This window comes from Mytilus trossulus, chromosome 5 (assembly GCF_036588685.1).
Source record: "Mytilus trossulus isolate FHL-02 chromosome 5, PNRI_Mtr1.1.1.hap1, whole genome shotgun sequence".
In the NCBI taxonomy this organism is placed as follows: Eukaryota; Metazoa; Mollusca; class Bivalvia; order Mytilida; family Mytilidae; genus Mytilus; species Mytilus trossulus.
In genome coordinates, this window is record NC_086377.1 from 48149787 (window position 1) to 48167864 (window position 18078).

General features: G+C 34.2%; 2 protein-coding genes and 1 long non-coding RNA gene across 3 annotated transcripts; 1 reads left to right on the forward strand and 2 right to left on the reverse strand.

Annotated features, from left to right (window-relative positions):
• Positions 1-277: 277 nt before the first annotated feature.
• LOC134718900 (zinc finger BED domain-containing protein 4-like) lies at positions 278-2807 on the reverse strand. The gene is made up of 2 exons (XM_063581750.1): positions 2561-2807; positions 278-2066 (listed from the first exon to the last, which is right to left on the reverse strand). Exons 1-2 carry the CDS (start codon positions 2693-2695, stop codon positions 369-371), a joined length of 1833 nt encoding a protein of 610 aa, XP_063437820.1. The 5' UTR covers positions 2696-2807; the 3' UTR covers positions 278-368.
• Positions 2808-5764: 2957 nt separating this feature from the next.
• Positions 5765-7903, reverse strand: LOC134718026 (uncharacterized). Its single transcript, XM_063580526.1, has one exon. The coding sequence runs from the start codon at positions 7901-7903 to the stop codon at positions 5765-5767; it is 2139 nt and encodes a 712-aa protein (XP_063436596.1).
• An 8879-nt stretch (positions 7904-16782) lies between these two features.
• Positions 16783-17864, forward strand: LOC134719696 (uncharacterized). Its single transcript, XR_010107667.1, has 2 exons — positions 16783-16997; positions 17554-17864. It is a non-coding gene; the product is annotated as an uncharacterized LOC134719696 (long non-coding RNA).
• Positions 17865-18078: the final 214 nt, after the last annotated feature.

Genomic DNA, 18078 nt, shown 5'->3' on the forward strand with positions numbered 1-18078 from the left:
ATGCATGATCACGGTTAATTCCTCGGTCTATCGACAATCTACCTGTAAAATAGTGTTGGTGTTAAAGCGTGTACTTGGTAATCAGGGATGGGGTCGATTACTTTGAAATGTAATCGATTACATTACAATTACTTTGCTTATTTTATGTAATCGATTACATTATGATTACACCCAATTTCAAATGTAATTGATTACATTAGATTACTTTTCTCCATTGTAATCATGATTACTTGTGATTACTTATGATAACATTGTATATTTTACTTAACATCAACAAACTAAATCTATAGAATTTTTTTAATATCATAAATATATACAAGTTAAGTAAAGTGATACTTGTACTGTTTGATAATGCAGCCATAAGTCCTTTATGCAATTGCAAATTTTTCATTGCATTTTATCATCATCAGCATTTGAAAGGTTGAATCACTAAGTCTGCATCTATCTGGCCTAAAGAATTTTCCAGCAACACTAAAAAGTCGTTCAACTGGAGCAGAAGTAGCAGGAATTGTGAGATAAGTCTTTGCAAGTTTTGTCAGTATTGGGTATATCTCAGTATGGTCATTCCAGTACTTTAATGGATCACATGCATCATCACATGGCTCAAGAAGGTATTGCGAAATTTCCATTTTAACAATATCACCTGAGATATGCTTTTTCCTCCCCTTTGTTGGTGTCATGAAACTGAACAATCCTGCGTCATCAGATTTGGACATCTTCCTTGGGGGAGAACTTTCATCACTGTAATTTTCACAATCAACTTTTTGCTTCCTTGCATATGTTAGAAGCTTCTCCTCCATTGCAACTGGATCTTTTGACCATCTTAGTTTGAACCTAGGATCCAATATTGCTGAAATCAGATATACATCTTCAGATTTAAAGCATGATAGTCGTTTTGTCATTGAGGACATCAGTGTTGAAACCATTTTGTTGTTGTATGTGGTAGACAGTTCTGCAAGTTTGTGTTCAAGTCCTAGTGTAACTGGAACAGCTAAACTTCCTGACACATTAATTTCCTTTTGTACCATTATTGTGGCATCCTCAAAAGGCTTAAGCACTAAGCATAGTTCTTGTAATAGTTTACGCTCATATCCAGTGAGTTTAATTGTATCTAGTTTATTGAACTTTTCTTCAGACACTTCAAGAACAGAGCGAATCATAGTTATTTGTGAATTCCACCGTGTTGCGTTGTCAGCTTGTAGCCTTTTCTCCCCTTCTAGGATGTCAGATGCATTTATGGACTTTCGCACATATCTTACAATATTTGATGCTTTACTGATAACTGTTTTTAAATGTGGACTAGCATCCTTTAATCCATCTCTTACCACCAGTTGTAGGGTATGAGCATAACATCTTCCATGTTTTGGTAAATCATCTTCAGGAAAGTCAATATTAATAGATTCCAATTCAGATTCGTCATTTTCATCTTCACTGTCTGATTTAGAATTTTTTTCCTCATTATTACATGTATATCCCGGGAGACTGAAGTCAAATGCTTTGGTCATGTTTGAAGCATTGTCAGTTATAATGTTTGTAATTTTGTCTGCAATATTGTAACAAGCAACTGCCTCTTCATATTCCTGGCGTATATTCTCAGCACAGTGTTTCCCCTTAAAACGTTTACAAGATACCATGATAGACTTCATGCACCAATCAAGTATGAAATGACCTGTGATTCCTAAGAATCCCTTCATCTGACGATTAGACCATAAATCGATAGTCAGACACACACTTTCTGCTGAGCGTAATTTTTCCTTTATATTTGATTGAATATTGCTTGCTTTCTGATGTAATAGTTTGGTAGAAAGATGTTTCCTGCTAGGAAGTTGATATTTTGGATTCAATGATTCGACAAAGGTCTTGAATTCAGGACTCTCTACAACTGAGAGTGGTGTTAAATTTCCAGCTACAAATGAAACCAAAGCATCTGTAATCTGCATTTGAGAAGCATCATTGGCAGAGTATTTTGAAACTGATGTAGATTTTGTAAAGTTGCTTATATTTGTTTGCGATATTTGTGTACCATCCTCAGATTTACTTTGAATGAAAATGTCTCTGTGCTTTCTCTGTAAAAGAAAACAAAAACATGGTTATTTATTTATTATTTATAGAAAGAATTAAACAGACAGTGACTAATTAATGATCAAGTACATTGTAGTCTTATTGTGTTTGACCTGAGGACATAATTGACATGTATACATGTTTTTACAGGTGTTAATCCCCATTTAAAATTTTATGACAATCAATAGGTGTAAGAAAAATGTGTTGTGTTAATTGCATTATTAAATAATGTTATGAATTGCTAATATTAATTGCATGCACAATTATATAACATATTTTAATATTGAACATTTAAAAAAAACATTTTGTGTAAACTAAAAATTGGAAGTATTTTCAAAGTTTATATAGATGTTTAAAGCAATGAAAACATAAAATATTGTAATATTTATAAAGTACAAATTGTAGACCTGATACCCTTGCTCTAAATTTTGGTCTCTCAAGAAATGATAATAATCATGATAATATTTCAACATTTCAATAATTATTTAAACTAACTTACCTTTAAATGTGTCACAAAGTTTGATGTTGTTTTGGCATTGCCAGAGATGTATGTTGGACAATATTTGCACTTTGCCTTCACAGTCCCAGAATTTGGTGCATGATCGGGAAACACAAAGTGTTTCAAAGCAGACATTTTATATAAATTTCAACATAACATCCAATTCAAAAATTAAAGATAAAAGCTTAGTTATAGACTTATAATATAAATAAAATCTTTCAACAAAGAAAATTTAAATATCCAATAAAAAGAGTAAAAATAACTAGTGAGTAGATTTCAATGCAAGAGTTAATACTAAGAAAATTCTAGTTTAAACCAGTGTGATCACTGAAGTATAGAAAATAAACATGTTTCACTTTTTTCTAATTAAATAGTTTAAATCTTAAATCAATCTCAAATCTTAACCATAGTTATACAAAACTTTTTCAAACAGTAATAAAGATCAATGACAATTGGACAATGTAAAACATTGTAAACCTAAGTTTAATGTGCAAGCATGATTTATTTTAAAAATAAATTATGTCTCTAAAATTTGTAATCATCAAGTAATCATATACATGTAATCTAAAAGTAATCATGATTACACCTGTTTTTTGCAATGTAATCGATTACATTCCGATTACTTGTAATCAGAAAATGAATGATTACTGATTACATGTGATTACATGACAAAATGTAATCGATTACAGCTGATTACGATTACTGATTACGATTACCCCATGTCTGACTTGGTTATTATAACAAAAAGTGCATGCTAATAAAACAGATAGGTAAATAAACTCATCCCAGATACCAGGACTTAATTTAGTATATATCTTTCGTTTGGCTGTATGAATATTTTGATATGAGCGTCACTGATGAGTCTTATGTAGACGAAACGCGCGTCTGGCGTACTAAATTATAATCCTGGTACCTTTGATAACTATTAACACCACTGGGTCGATGCCACTGCTGGTGGACGTTTCGTCCCCGAGGGTATCACCAGCCCAGTAGTCAGCACTTCGGTGTTGACATGAATATCAATAATGTGGTCATTTTTATAAATTTCCTGTATACAAAACTTTGAATTTTTCGAAACCTAAGGACTTTCTTATACCAGGCATAGATTACCTTAGCCGTATTTGGCACAACTTTTTGGAATTTTTGATCCCTAATGCTCTTCAACTTTGCACTTGTTTGGCTGTAAGAATATTTTGATATGAGCGTCACTGATGAGTCTTATGTAGACGAAACGCGCGTCTGGCGTACTAAATTATAATCCTGGTACCTTTGATAACTATTAACACCACTGGGTCGATGCCACTGCTGGTGGACGTTTCGTCCCCGAGGGTATCACTAGCCCAGTAGTCAGCACTTCGGTGTTGACATGAATATCAATAATGTGGTCATTTTTATAAATTTCCTGTATACAAAACTTTGAATTTTTCGAAACCTAAGGACTTTCTTATACCAGGCATAGATTACCTTAGCCGTATTTGGCACAACTTTTTGGAATTTTTGATCCCTAATGCTCTTCAACTTTGCACTTGTTTGGCTGTATGAATATTTTGATATGAGCGTCACTGATGAGTCTTATGTAGACGAAACGCGCGTCTGGCGTACTAAATTATAATCCTGGTACCTTTGATAACTATTAACACCACTGGGTCGATGCCACTGCTGGTGGACGTTTCGTCCCCGAGGGTATCACCAGCCCAGTAGTCAGCACTTCGGTGTTGACATGAATATCAATAATGTGGTCATTTTTATAAATTTCCTGTATACAAAACTTTGAATTTTTCGAAACCTAAGGACTTTCTTATACCAGGCATAGATTACCTTAGCCGTATTTGGCACAACTTTTTGGAATTTTTGATCCCTAATGCTCTTCAACTTTGTACTTGTTTGGCTGTATGAATATTTTGATATGAGCGTCACTGATGAGTCTTATGTAGACGAAACGCGCGTCTGGCGTACTAAATTATAATCCTGGTACCTTTGATAACTATTTCGTCCCTCTTTTACAATGGATAATTAACAATAGGAATCGAATATCATCCCATTTATCATAAATTTTGGTATTAAACTTCCCGTTTATAATATATTGATCAAGATAGAGGAAAGAGCAGTGGTCATTGTTAGTTATAGCTTTATTTAAAGTTAGTCCATCAGTTAAATTTCTTAACTATCCATACTGAAGTCGTCAATGGTGAGCGCCAATTTATCATCTATATATTTTAAAGTATCGTTATCTTTTATGTATAAGCTGTTGAAACATGGTTTGCATTCAGAGCCCCTCATTGTGTAACGTGTAACCAGGCGTTTATATCTTAAACGAACGTTCCAGTAAATACTTGGATCCAAGTTGTCCACAAACAATACGCAATACCAAAAACAATAACTATCTATGATATACACAATGAACCAAAATATATACACTAGCTCCTTGCCGATACAAAGTAACAACGGACAATTATATATATACAACTATAATACAATAAACCAGCCTGTCCTCAAGATGGGACGATGTGTCACTTAGAGACAGTATAGCTGGTACAGCTTGTCCTCCGAATGGGACAGTCTGTCAATACAAGACAGAGTGGTCTGGTACAACTTGTCCTCCGAGTGGGACAACCTGTCACTACCAGACAGTGCGGGCTGGAACAACTTGTCCTCCGAGTGGGACAACCTGTCACTACTAGACAGTGCGGGCTGGTACAGCCCGTCCTCCGAGTGGGACAGTCTGCCTTGTCACTCCGTTCAACTTGTACGTTTACTTTGTACCCGGTACAAGGTGTCCTTTTAATATTAAGGCTCTTACTAGCGCTTAATATACCAACGTACGCTTGTTGACCCGAGACGGCTCATCGACAGCCAACCGACAGCCTCGAGTGCCGTTTCTCACTCTCTTATATACCACAGCGCGACCATACTATTTCTGTGATAGGGGTGTTCTCTAAATGTTACCCTTACGGAGCATAGAGAGTCCTTTACGATCACCCCTATAACTTTCGACCCTGCCACTAATTTCCCCGCCAAACGTCTAAATCTGCGTAACTCTTTCTCGAGCGTAAACCATACATTGTTACACTAAGATTCTACTTGATTTATAACCATAACGACCAATAAACATTACATAACCCACGCCTCAATCTACATGCGTCCCGCATGATACATTCAAAATTACAAAATATAATTCAACAAAATTTATACACAATATGAATTTCACTTATTTACATTATCAGCCATACATGCTGGTCTCTTACTCTCGTGACGACCATAACCCTCCTCTAATCTTATTGAGACACGCTTCCTTTTCATTGGGCGTTTTCTCTTATAACACTTAGCACAACTAGCGACATATGCCCTAACGTCGGACTGTATACCAGGCCAATAGTAAGACTGACATATCTTCTCTCGAGTCGTACGCGTACCTAAGTGACCAGCATAGTCTGTGTCATGACAGTATTCTAATACTTGCTTGCGCTCCGACATTGGAATTACCGCTTGTAATTTCACAATGTTCCGTTCCCGATCGTCGTGACGTCTAACTACTACATCACGAAGGACTTCTAAACAACCAAACTGACTCCATAATGACCTTAGAGAATATCCCTTACTTGATACCTCATTGTACTGTGGCCTTTGACCTTCTGTCAGCCACCGCTTAACAAGTGTAAGGTCCGAGTCATTTGATTGCAACTCTATTAAAGTCAAGTCTTTACTTTTGTCTGGCATCTGACTTTTAACTGTATTCACCTGACTTTGTTCTCTCTTAGAACAATCAGAAACCGTTATTGACTGTCTGTCTGATGTTAACCGACATTGTTTTCTCTGAACATCAGCATTTCTATTTTGGGTACCTTGAACACCTAGGGGAACCTTAACGTTATCGATGTATAATATGTTAGCAGACACGTCAATCAGACACTTATTTTTCTTCATAAAGTCTAAACCTAGAATACCATCGACTTGTAGGTCAGTTACAACGGCATCTGTAGTAAACTTTTCTTTACCAAAATCCATTTTAAAACTACATTTACCTCGAAGGCTTAAATACTTATCACTGACGGACTTTATCTGTGACCTAGTTTTACTCAAATGTGGCCTACACAAGTCAGGAATTGAATCGTATACTTTTGTAGAAACTAACATTACTGTAGATCCAGTATCCACCACAAATTTGACTGGTACACCTTGAAGGTTTAACTCAACAAACATTCCTACATTCCCTGATGTTGAAACAACAACATCGCCTTCGTCATTGTTTGAAGACTTAATTTCAGACTTCAGTGTCTTGACTGTACCGTCCGTATATGTTCCGTTGTTATCTGTTTCCCGAGTACTTTGCTTCTGATTATTAGTGGGACAATTTCTTGCAAAGTGCCCTATTTCTCCACAACTAAAACAGGGACCACACCTTTTCCCTTTACTTTGTGTGTTATTTATCTTCCCCCTTTGTTGGAACTTTCTTTGGGACTTTAAATCTTGAATCTCTTTTGTTATGGCCAGTAAATTATTCTCAATCATCTGCATCCATATCGTCATTTGTCCCATAGAAACAGCCGTGTCAGGACTGGCAGGTGTGTCTGTCCGTTCGTCTCTAGTAGTCTGTCGTAAATGACCTATACTGTTCAGTCTTTTGCTCTCAGCCGTGTTATAGGCTTCAAGCTCAACTGCCAACCGTATAGCATCGTTAAGACCTTGTGGACGAGACTGTTTAATTCTCAATCTCATTTCAGAGTCTACTAATGCATCTATAAATTGTTCTTTGGCGAGCGTGTCCCTTAATTCTAACGGAGCAGTCGGGTATGCCAGATTAGAAAGTCTTCGAACTGACTGACCTAACCCCGGCAAAGTGTCACTTGCTTTTTGACGACATTCCTTAAATTGAACCCGGTGTAGTTCAGTTTGATTTGAAGGAGCGAAGCGTTCCTCAAGTGCATTTACTAGGTCTGAAAATATTTGTCTCTTTTCCTTTGGTAAATCAGCAAGGACTGCTTGAGCCTGGCCAATCAGTGACACGGCCAAGTACAAACCTTTCTGGTATTCAGACCACATATTTACTAGGGTACACATCTCAAAGTGTGCTAAGTAGTCGATCCAAGAAGTATTGCCATCATATTTTGATGGTTTGATTTTAACATCATTCGAATCAGAGCAAACAGTATGAGCAGTACTTTGATTTATTGTTAATTCCGGCTTAGGATGAACATACCGATCTTTATTTTCAACAACCATCAGACGTACACCCTGATCTTTAGGTGTAGATGATATAAAACCTTGTCCATGTTGTATTGTGCTTTCACTAAGCGACTGTATTTGCCTACTAATTTCAGCAATCTGATCGTCAATATTCAACATATTTATTGCTATACAGTGTAATCAAAATAAAACAATTTTTATTAAATAAATACACTCGTTTCAACTCAGCCGTGACTTACGACTTAACCTCACGGTTGATTCACTTAAATCTTTTAAGTAAACATTGATGTTAACTGACAATAAATTAAATAACGATCAATCAATCAAATAGTATTTGATAGACAACTTGAATCCCAACCGCTAGCCACCAAATATGTAACGTGTAACCAGGCGTTTATATCTTAAACGAACGTTCCAGTAAATACTTGGATCCAAGTTGTCCACAAACAATACGCAATACCAAAAACAATAACTATCTATGATATACACAATGAACCAAAATATATACACTAGCTCCTTGCCGATACAAAGTAACAACGGACAATTATATATATACAACTATAATACAATAAACCAGCCTGTCCTCAAGATGGGACGATGTGTCACTTAGAGACAGTATAGCTGGTACAGCTTGTCCTCCGAATGGGACAGTCTGTCAATACAAGACAGAGTGGTCTGGTACAACTTGTCCTCCGAGTGGGACAACCTGTCACTACCAGACAGTGCGGGCTGGAACAACTTGTCCTCCGAGTGGGACAACCTGTCACTACTAGACAGTGCGGGCTGGTACAGCCTGTCCTCCGAGTGGGACAGTCTGCCTTGTCACTCCGTTCAACTTGTACGTTTACTTTGTACCCGGTACAAGGTGTCCTTTTAATATTAAGGCTCTTACTAGCGCTTAATATACCAACGTACGCTTGTTGACCCGAGACGGCTCATCGACAGCCTCGAGTGCCGTTTCTCACTCTCTTATATACCACAGCGCGACCATACTATTTCTGTGATAGGGGTATTCTCTAAATGTTACCCTTACGGAGCATAGAGAGTCCTTTACGATCACCCCTATAACTTTCGACCCTGCCACTAATTTCCCCGCCAAACGTCTAAATCTGCGTAACTCTTTCTCGAGCGTAAACCATACATTGTTACACTAAGATTCTACTTGATTTATAACCATAACGACCAATAAACATTACAATTGTTGGTTTTTGTATATCCTAAGCTGTGGTATAATTGCTTCCGAAGAAACATGCATTTTCAATTTGAATCTCATTGGCACTTTTTAAATTACAACAATAAATGCTTATCATATTGGATACTTGCGTAGTTAAATAAAAAAACAGCTTTCAAACACAAAAACTAAACACGAAACAGGGAATTTGTATTATATGCATTACGTTCACGTAACTCACCTTTAACGTGATATCTCGGATTCGATCTGGACAGGTATTCCAACCGCAACTTCAACATCGATTTTCTTCAATTAATGATGAATTTATGGCCATTTTGAGTCTTAAACGAAAATAACAAATAAGAAAATAGATGTTTTAAATTTAAATTAACTCAAATATATTAAGACAAAATAGTAACAAGTTCAGAAAAACGCCAAATATCTCGATGAATTTAGGGGTAAATTTAGTTAAATTTATAAATGTACAGATAATCTACAGCATTTACTTTTTGTGAATTACGTTACCACAAATTCATAAAATAATCACATCGAATGTTTGTTTTAAAGTAGACTTTCTATTTTGTTTTCATCCTCGGGTAGTATTTTATACATTCTGACAGGTTTTCTGCCTACTGGAACTGGGTTTTTTGAAACTCACAAACGATGTCTTTTCAGGTATGCAGCAACTGGAATAAACATATTGATGTAAAATAAGGTATGCTTTTCTTGACTGATAAATTGCCTCTTTTTAAAATCCACTCCTGTAAAGTAATTTTACAAAAACTAAGTAAATTAAGTTTAATCATATCATACACACTTGCTATTTGCTTTAGCAGGAACCCATACTAAATGCAAAGGCGCATGTCTCTTCGGAGGCCCCATAGGTGGAAGCAATAGCTGCTTATATTGTGAGTAGTTCCTCACACAATGCTGCTGAACTGGTCTTTCAGTAGATGGCTTATCAAATGGAGGTGGAAAAGATCTTAAAAAAAGATTATGTTATAGTAGATAATAAGGTTAGTGAAAATAGTATGCATCTAATACTGGAATTTCAATTTTCTTCAAAGATGTATATTTTTAGTCAGTTGGTGCTAACTATACTGTTTCTTTTTTCTTCACCTGCATATATATTTGGTTGGTTCCAGATCTATGACAGATTTCAAATCTATGGCAATTATGACAACTGAAAAGCCATAAATACAAATCATAAATTTATGGCAGTCATTTTGTTTTCTCCAAATGTATGCCCTATTTTGGAGTGTGGGAAAAAGAGTAACTTTAGCATCACAGTTAAAACAAAAGCAGTTATACATTTCAGATGGCATGGCGTCATATTTTCCATATATTAGGAATCTGCTATAGATCTTGAACCCACCAGGAATCCAAGTCCATGATTTATATCAACTGTATATATATTTTCTGAATACATATCCTTTCTCTGTAACATCTAACATTTGTGATACACATGGTAATTGATTTCTTTTCAATCTTTCATTAACTTACACTAACAAAAGAGATAAAAATGAGCATTTTCATAGGTATTTCATTGTTTATTGTTTTATACTTGTACATGTATCCAATGTTAAATCTTGCTTCCATCCATGAATGGTTTCCTAATTGTTTCCATCATTTCCATTCGAAAGACATTTTCAATGTCATTTACATCAGTGATTGGACCTATAACCCCCATTGTTGCAGAGCTCACCAAAAGGTGAATATCTCCTTTGTACTCTTCCATAAAAAAAAAGTAACGGTATCAGAAATCAAAATTGAAATTTCTTTTACCTTGACATGGTTCCATTTATAATCGCCAGATTTAAGCTGATGTTACCTTTTTTTCTGCAAGATTGTTAACTGCTAACTATTTTTGTTCAGTAAATATTTTGTTCAGTAAATATAGTTCTTTTCCTGAATTTATGGTTTCTGTTTTTTGTTCTCTGCAAATTCAGCTTGTTGTTTATCTATTATTGGCCCTATATTTTGACCATCTGACATACTGAAACCAACAGAATAAACATATTTTGTAATTGGTACCAATTCATCCACCATACTGACTACTGCAGCTAGCTTCAGCATATTTGCCATCCAATGGACAAAGGAATAAAATCTTCATATCTAATTGATAAAATATAAACAAGAATGTGTCCACAGTACACGGATGCCCAACTCGCACTATCATTTTCTATGTTTACTGGACCATGAAATTGGAATAAATTCTCTAATTTGGCATTAAAATTAGAATGATCTTATCAAAGGGAATATATAAAAAAAGAAGATGTGGTATGATTGCCAATGAGACAACTATCCACAAAAGACCAAAAATGACACAAACATTAACAAATATAGGTCACCGTACGGCCTTTAACAATGAACAAAGCTCATACCGCATAGTCAGTTATAAAAGGCCTCGATAAGACAATGTAAAAACAATTCAAATGAGAAAACTAACGGCCTTATTTAAGTTAAAAAAATGAACAAAAAACAAATATGTATACTAAGTTTAAAGTTGATTGAACTTCAACTTCATGAAAAACTACCTTGACCAACCTGAAGTGTAACAGACGAACGGACGCACAGACCAGAAAACATAATGCCCCTTTACTATCGTAGGTGGGGCATAAAAAAGGTTATGTTACAAAATCCTCTAGTCTTTAAATGAATTGCATCGGTTAAATTCAAATGGAAAGATACACTGTTTAAACTGTTTCTCTCAATTTGTTTACTTTTGCTGTTAAGAAATCCACAAAACACCATCCTCAATAAGAAGCACTGATTCGGCAAATTGTTACTTGGGTTTTCACAATAGCATTTATAATCTTTTTCAAGGTATTTGAGCCAACTAACCCACATGAGTTTGTTCGTGTCGTTCTTGAAAATAAAAGAATTGAAATTTACCACCACAGTTGTTGTACATAATCACCGAACACTGCTCTCGTTTAGTGAGCTTCTCAATTGACACATCCCTATATGCCCCTTTCTAATAATGGGCACGACAATATATTGTTATTTCCATTCGAATCCTCAAACTTTGCTTTTTTACAAATTAAGCATTGAATTGTGTTTGCTGTAGTCTGTTTTATATCGTCCTTTTTTTAGTGCATACATATATTCTGATGTTCAGTAGTTGTCGTTTGCTGTCGTCTCTGTTTTATATCGTCCTTTTTTTAGTGCATAAATATATTCTGATGTTCAGTAGTTGTCGTTTGCTGGTGTGGTTCATAGGTGATTATTGTTTAGCATTACTTATACCGTTGTGGTTCCCAGTTGAATAATTTTGCACTAGTAATTTTGGGGGCCTTTCATTGCAAATTGTGACTTAGATGGAGAAGTGTCTCATTAGTTTGCAAGCCTCATCAATACAATTGGATAATGCCATCAACGAAAAAACATGATAAGATGGTACCCACGAATAAAAGTCCTTTCATAGCATCCAATAGTTTAGTACGGCAGACGCGCGTCTATAAGACTCATCAGTGACAATCAATTCAAAATATTTATACAGCCAAAAAAAGAACAAAGTTGAAGAGCATTGATGATTCAAAATTTCCAAAAAGTTGGGCCAAATACGGCTAAGGTAATCTATGCCTGGGATAATAAGTACAGTAAAAACCCAAACAATTTGAGTCTTTAAATTCATTCCAATTGAATTGGTTTAGAGATTTGTATTACTTTCAATTTGAAATTTCTCACTTTTGTGCAAAAATGTGTAGTGAAGACAAAACACTTCAACATGGAGAAACAACACAACTATAATTTATATCAACCGGTGAAATACCTTCATCTGTATGCATACTGTCATTAGAATTAAGATACATATGAAATTGAAAACCTCCCATAATAGTCTGTCTCTTCAAAAGTAAATATTAATATTTGATTTGTAGTTTATGGACGAAAATGTGTTAAAAGCTTTTTTTGTGAGACAAATTTCAAAGGAATCACAATGCAATATAAATTATCTATCTATCCTATTGTATAACGTTTACATATTATATAATAATTTCCATGGCAACTTCTTCGACTTCTCTCATTTATCACAACGAATTTCTTCCCCTTGCTTGATACCACGCTTGAAAAAAGGCAAAGTCTTGAGTACTAGTTAACCACAGTATGTTTCATTTTACAATTGCATTCTTCTGTACCTTCTGCGTCATGTACCAGACCTCCTAGCCTTTCACATACTGTATTTGAGGCATCAATCTTTGAACAAAACAAGCATTCTGTGATTATAGCATGGCAATACATAGTCCACTACCGGTTAAAAATTCATTGTACTGAAACAAAATTCTAGCTTTATCTTTAATTTGTCATGATTTAAACTAATATATTTGTAAATGTAATAAATAGCAAGTCAATATATTCATGCACGACAAAAAAAAGTTGAAAACTGATTATTTGAGTGAATTGAAAAATTCAAGAACAAAAAACCAAGTATGAGCGTACCACATACATCGGAATTTTACAATCATTTTATAAAACGACTTGTGTTTTCTGGGACCACCTGAAGGCGGGGCATAATTAAAAAACATTGAAGTGTAATTACCAGAAGATATGGAATAACCGTATTATTTCCTACTTTACTCTACATAGTTAGCATATAAAATGATTCTTTGTATGCTTGTGTCTATTCTCTAAAGCAGTTAAAGATTTTTGGATGTTTTTTATGTTATTTCTAATTACCTTCACTTGCAGAAATGCACTCCAGTGTTGCATACTGAAGTATCCTTTATTTCTAATGTTAATGATATTCATATCACAGCTATATTTACAAAAGCCAAACAACAGATGATTAAACAGAATGAAGGAAACGAATCTCAATATATATTTTGTTTCGTTGATTAAATACCAATCTCTTGTTCTGTATACAGCAATATCCAGTCAAAAGTTCATTTGAAGGGAGATTCAAATTGTTCTCAGTTAAACCAAAAACACATAAATGAGTAGAAAAGTACGAGATAGAATATCAGTCGGTTTGAAACAACAAATGTTCCTTCTCAGTTTTAAAATCCGGCAATATGTCAAGTTGTCTGATTTATCTGTATTCTTCAGTTTCTCACTTCAACACCATATATTTCCTAAATAGTAATAATCTTAGGGACAACATCAAAAGTTCAATGAAGGATAAAAAACTTAATTCACATAGTTTTTTCACTGACCCCCTACCCCCACTCAACTTAATTTGGGAAAAATTGATTGACCCATATGGATACATGTAAAAAATCAATGTAGGATAACCAAATCTCGCAGCAGTTCAACCCCCCACCCAAAACTATTGAATAAAGTTTTTTTATCCTTCATTGATCTTTTAACGTCGTCCCTTAATTATTGAATAAACCGATTAATAAAAGAAAGTTATACATTAAGTAAACACCTTGATGTCCTGTCAAAATATGGACCAAGTTAACAAACTAAAGACTTCAAATGGCTGAGTAGGAAAGGATGGTGATCTTGATGGTTTCTCTGTAATTACCTCTTTTGTTGCAGCTCTTTGTTTTAGAGCTGCACCTACCGTCTTACTACTATGTTTACCCTTGAACTCCTTATCCAATGTTTAAACCAATTTGTCAAATAATCGGACCTACACATAAGTTTACTTTCTTTTCAACAAACTGAATCGTCACCAGAATCGTATCAACTGACGTTCTTTCTCTCTCCCGATACATATATATATATATATATATTTATTTATCATTGTTCGTCAAATTAGTGAACAGCTTTTCTTTGTCACCATCTGAAATTGTTGAACTAGTATTCAATATTGCGCGTAGCCTTACTCTTGCCTAAAATGTATAATTACATTTTTCAGTTATAATATAGTTGACGGTTATTCGTGATGGTAAATATATATATAGAGAACCTCTGGTAATACAAGAATAAAATTGTAATGTCGTTAACTCCATATTTTGTATACTTTGATATGTATCTTGCAAATATGTCAGTTCCAAGTAGCGCAACACAACCTATATTATAGCATTCACATTGACGCATATGTCTAGGAATAGTTTTTTTCTTCGTAATTCCATAGTTCACTTTTACAAGTTGTGTATATTCAATAAATGATTATTTTGTAATTTGACAGGACATAAAGTCTGAAGTCATAAAACCATTATTATTAAAATGTGAAGTATTTTCTCCATACTTAAACAATTGCAGTATTCATAATCATAACAAACATTTTGAAATTATAGTTTTTGTCTAGCCTGCAACTTGAGTTGCAGAAAGCTCGACATACAGTAGAACAACCGGAAGCGCCTGAGTAAGGATTTCGCCGCTCAGTGATACGGTTCACTAGACGACGTTGTCAACACGTAATGGCGGCCATTATTTGACGTTGGATTTGGCATTCCATGCTGAAAAGTTGCATTAATGACATTCTTGGATGTTTAATCTGTATGCTAAACAACACAAAAGGTAAAGGTTTATTCCAGATATTTCAGTTAATTACCATCAAATAAGTCGGCTCCAAAAAATGATTTAAACGGCAAAAATAAAATGAAAAATTATATCAAACATGAAAATTGAAATCCAATATATATCATCATTTCATCATTTCCTTATAATAAACTAGTATTGAATCAACTATTTACTGGTGAATAACATTCGGATTTCGGTCTAAGGTATCCGCACTTGTCTCCGGAAATATTATATCCAAACAAGTTATCAACATCCGTTTTGTAAACTGGTCAAGGTGTTCTTCACGATCTCCATGGAAAATATTCACGCTTTCCCTTTTTGCTCAGATAATAGAACATTGTAAATCTCTATCTGCTGAAAATACTGACCAAAATGAATCAAATTCGAAAGCAGGTATGATAACTTTTCATGCCGATTGCAAGTTCTCGAAAAAGGGTGGGGGGGGGGGGGGGGTTACACAATGTAATTTTCAAGGCCCTTAAAATTGCAAAAATATAGGCTACTTAGGCACCACGAATTTTGATGAACGTCTCGGGTTCAACTCAAAAGTACACCCTATAGGCGGATAAAAGGGGGGGTGGGGGCTTGTCTCCCCCTTTTGAGAAAAATTTTGGTTGTTTATATAGGGAATCACTGAAGTGTGGCTGGAGCGGGCCCCCTATTATGTCGGTCAGGTGGCCCCCACTTATGAAAATTTATGGATTTGCTAACAAAAAAGTAGATAGCCATACATCCTCTAAATTCACATCTCATATTTTAAAAGAAATTTACACATTGAAATTAACCACTGAATCACCCACCCATTTCAGAGCTTATACATGTATCTCATGACCACGAATTATTACAAATTTGATATGCCGGTACAGATTGTTTATATCCGTTATGTTATATTATTCCTATAGGTTAGATAGTCATATATATTTATACAACTGATCATCATGATCATACCAATCATGCTACTTAGAAATAATAATCCATTGACAATATTAATTACTTTTAAAAAATGTACTGCAACTTGATTAATATCATAAAATTATCAAATAAATAGTGTTATGACAGTGGATTCAAATTAAAACTAGGTTGTGAGTGCCCTGAAAATGTAAAAAAAATCAGCTTGCATATATTTATGTACACTTTTATAATACATCTTTTCTTTGCCTGTAACTTTTGTATTGAGCAGAAATTTATAATAATAGATCTGTAGATATATAAAATTGAGAATGGAAATGGGTAATGTGTCAAAGAAACAGCAACCCAACACAACCAAAGAGCAGACAACAGTCGAAAGCCACCGATGGGTCTTCATTGGAGCAAGAAAATATGTTTTTTCTTGGTAATTTAATTGGCAAGTTTGTATTCATGTGTTGATAATAACAATGCAAAATTAATTAAATTTGGCTTTGAATAATTTAGTATTATAGATTTAGTAATTGTATGTACATTTGCTTTATATTAACAGGATCGAGAAAAATGTTCACTATGAATAAAAAATTCAATACAGAGGACTTTTATATATACATGTATCAACAAAAAACACTATCAGAATATGCACATATATACATCAAGAAAACAGTAATCAAATGGAATGTCAAAGACGAGTAATGTTGAAAGCAAAACTATTTTGTTTAAAATAGAAAACAATATGACTAGAATATATTAACATGATTAAAGGTAAGTAATCCAAATGTGTCTGTTCAGGGTAGCACCAGTTGGTTATTTTACAATGGCTATGATTTCAATCCCACAAATATGAAACAAAACATGATAGACAAATATGAATTAACACGATTTACATTTAACAGTCAGACAAGAAAATTGCCAATGGAATAAATTTTAAATGGAAGTTAAAATTTATAGTTTATAGGTCAAAAGAATCATACACAGACTTTAAGGCCAAATGGTATACTGTTTATAGTTTAAAGATTTTATAAAATATGTATTATCTATGCTGTTTAATATCAAGATAGTTTCATTTGGATTTAAAACCTAATTTCCAGAATGAAGGGTACAGTAATTTGAAACTCATTAATAAAGATTTAAAACAATATAAGGGAATTAACTCTTACATGCATATGATGTGCATCATATCCATGAGAATGTTAGATCACATATGGATAAAAAATGCCCATATAACAATGACATATAATATATTAAAATTATCATTTATCATTACTTTTCAATTGAATCAACAAACTTGATTTAATAACAAAATATTATTTTTTTTCAGTACACTGTCAGCATGGTCAGGAGAAAATTTTTACTGGAGGATGAAAATTTTGATACCTGGAATCAGCAATGTATATGAAAATGAAAATGAAAATAAGATATATTCATGTAAAGAATGGTAAACATGTGGTTCAATTGTTTATTAGCAGATATTTTTGTTGAACTTATGCAGGATTGAACAAATGAAACTTAAGCTGACTATGGGCTCAATGTGTAGTAAAAAGAGGATTTTGAAATATGCAAGATTCATCAACGTTAAAATGTGCACAAGTGAAATGTCACCATATTTAGTAAAAAAAATCAGATTATTGACTCAGTTTTGTTCATGAAAAAAAAAAGTTTCAAAGCAATATCACTGTTGTATAATTAATAAGATTCCTCATTTTTGTCGAGCCTGCAACTTTTGTTGCAGAAAGCTCTACAAAGGGATAGTGATCCGGCCGCTATGGAAGTGGGGTTAGGTAACTACTGAAAAGGTTTATATTTTAAAAGGTTGAAGACCTAGACGATTCATCCTTGGTATATA

Coding starts and splice junctions, on each gene's coding strand:
- LOC134718900 (XM_063581750.1), bottom strand. CDS start 2,695: ATGTCTGCTTTGAAACACTTTGTGTTTCCCGATCATGCACCAAATTCT. Junction 2,067..2,560: donor ACTTTGTGACACATTTAAAG/GTAAGTTAGTTT, acceptor TTTCTTTTACAG/AGAAAGCACAGAGACATTTT.
- LOC134718026 (XM_063580526.1), bottom strand. CDS start 7,903: ATGTTGAATATTGACGATCAGATTGCTGAAATTAGTAGGCAAATACAG.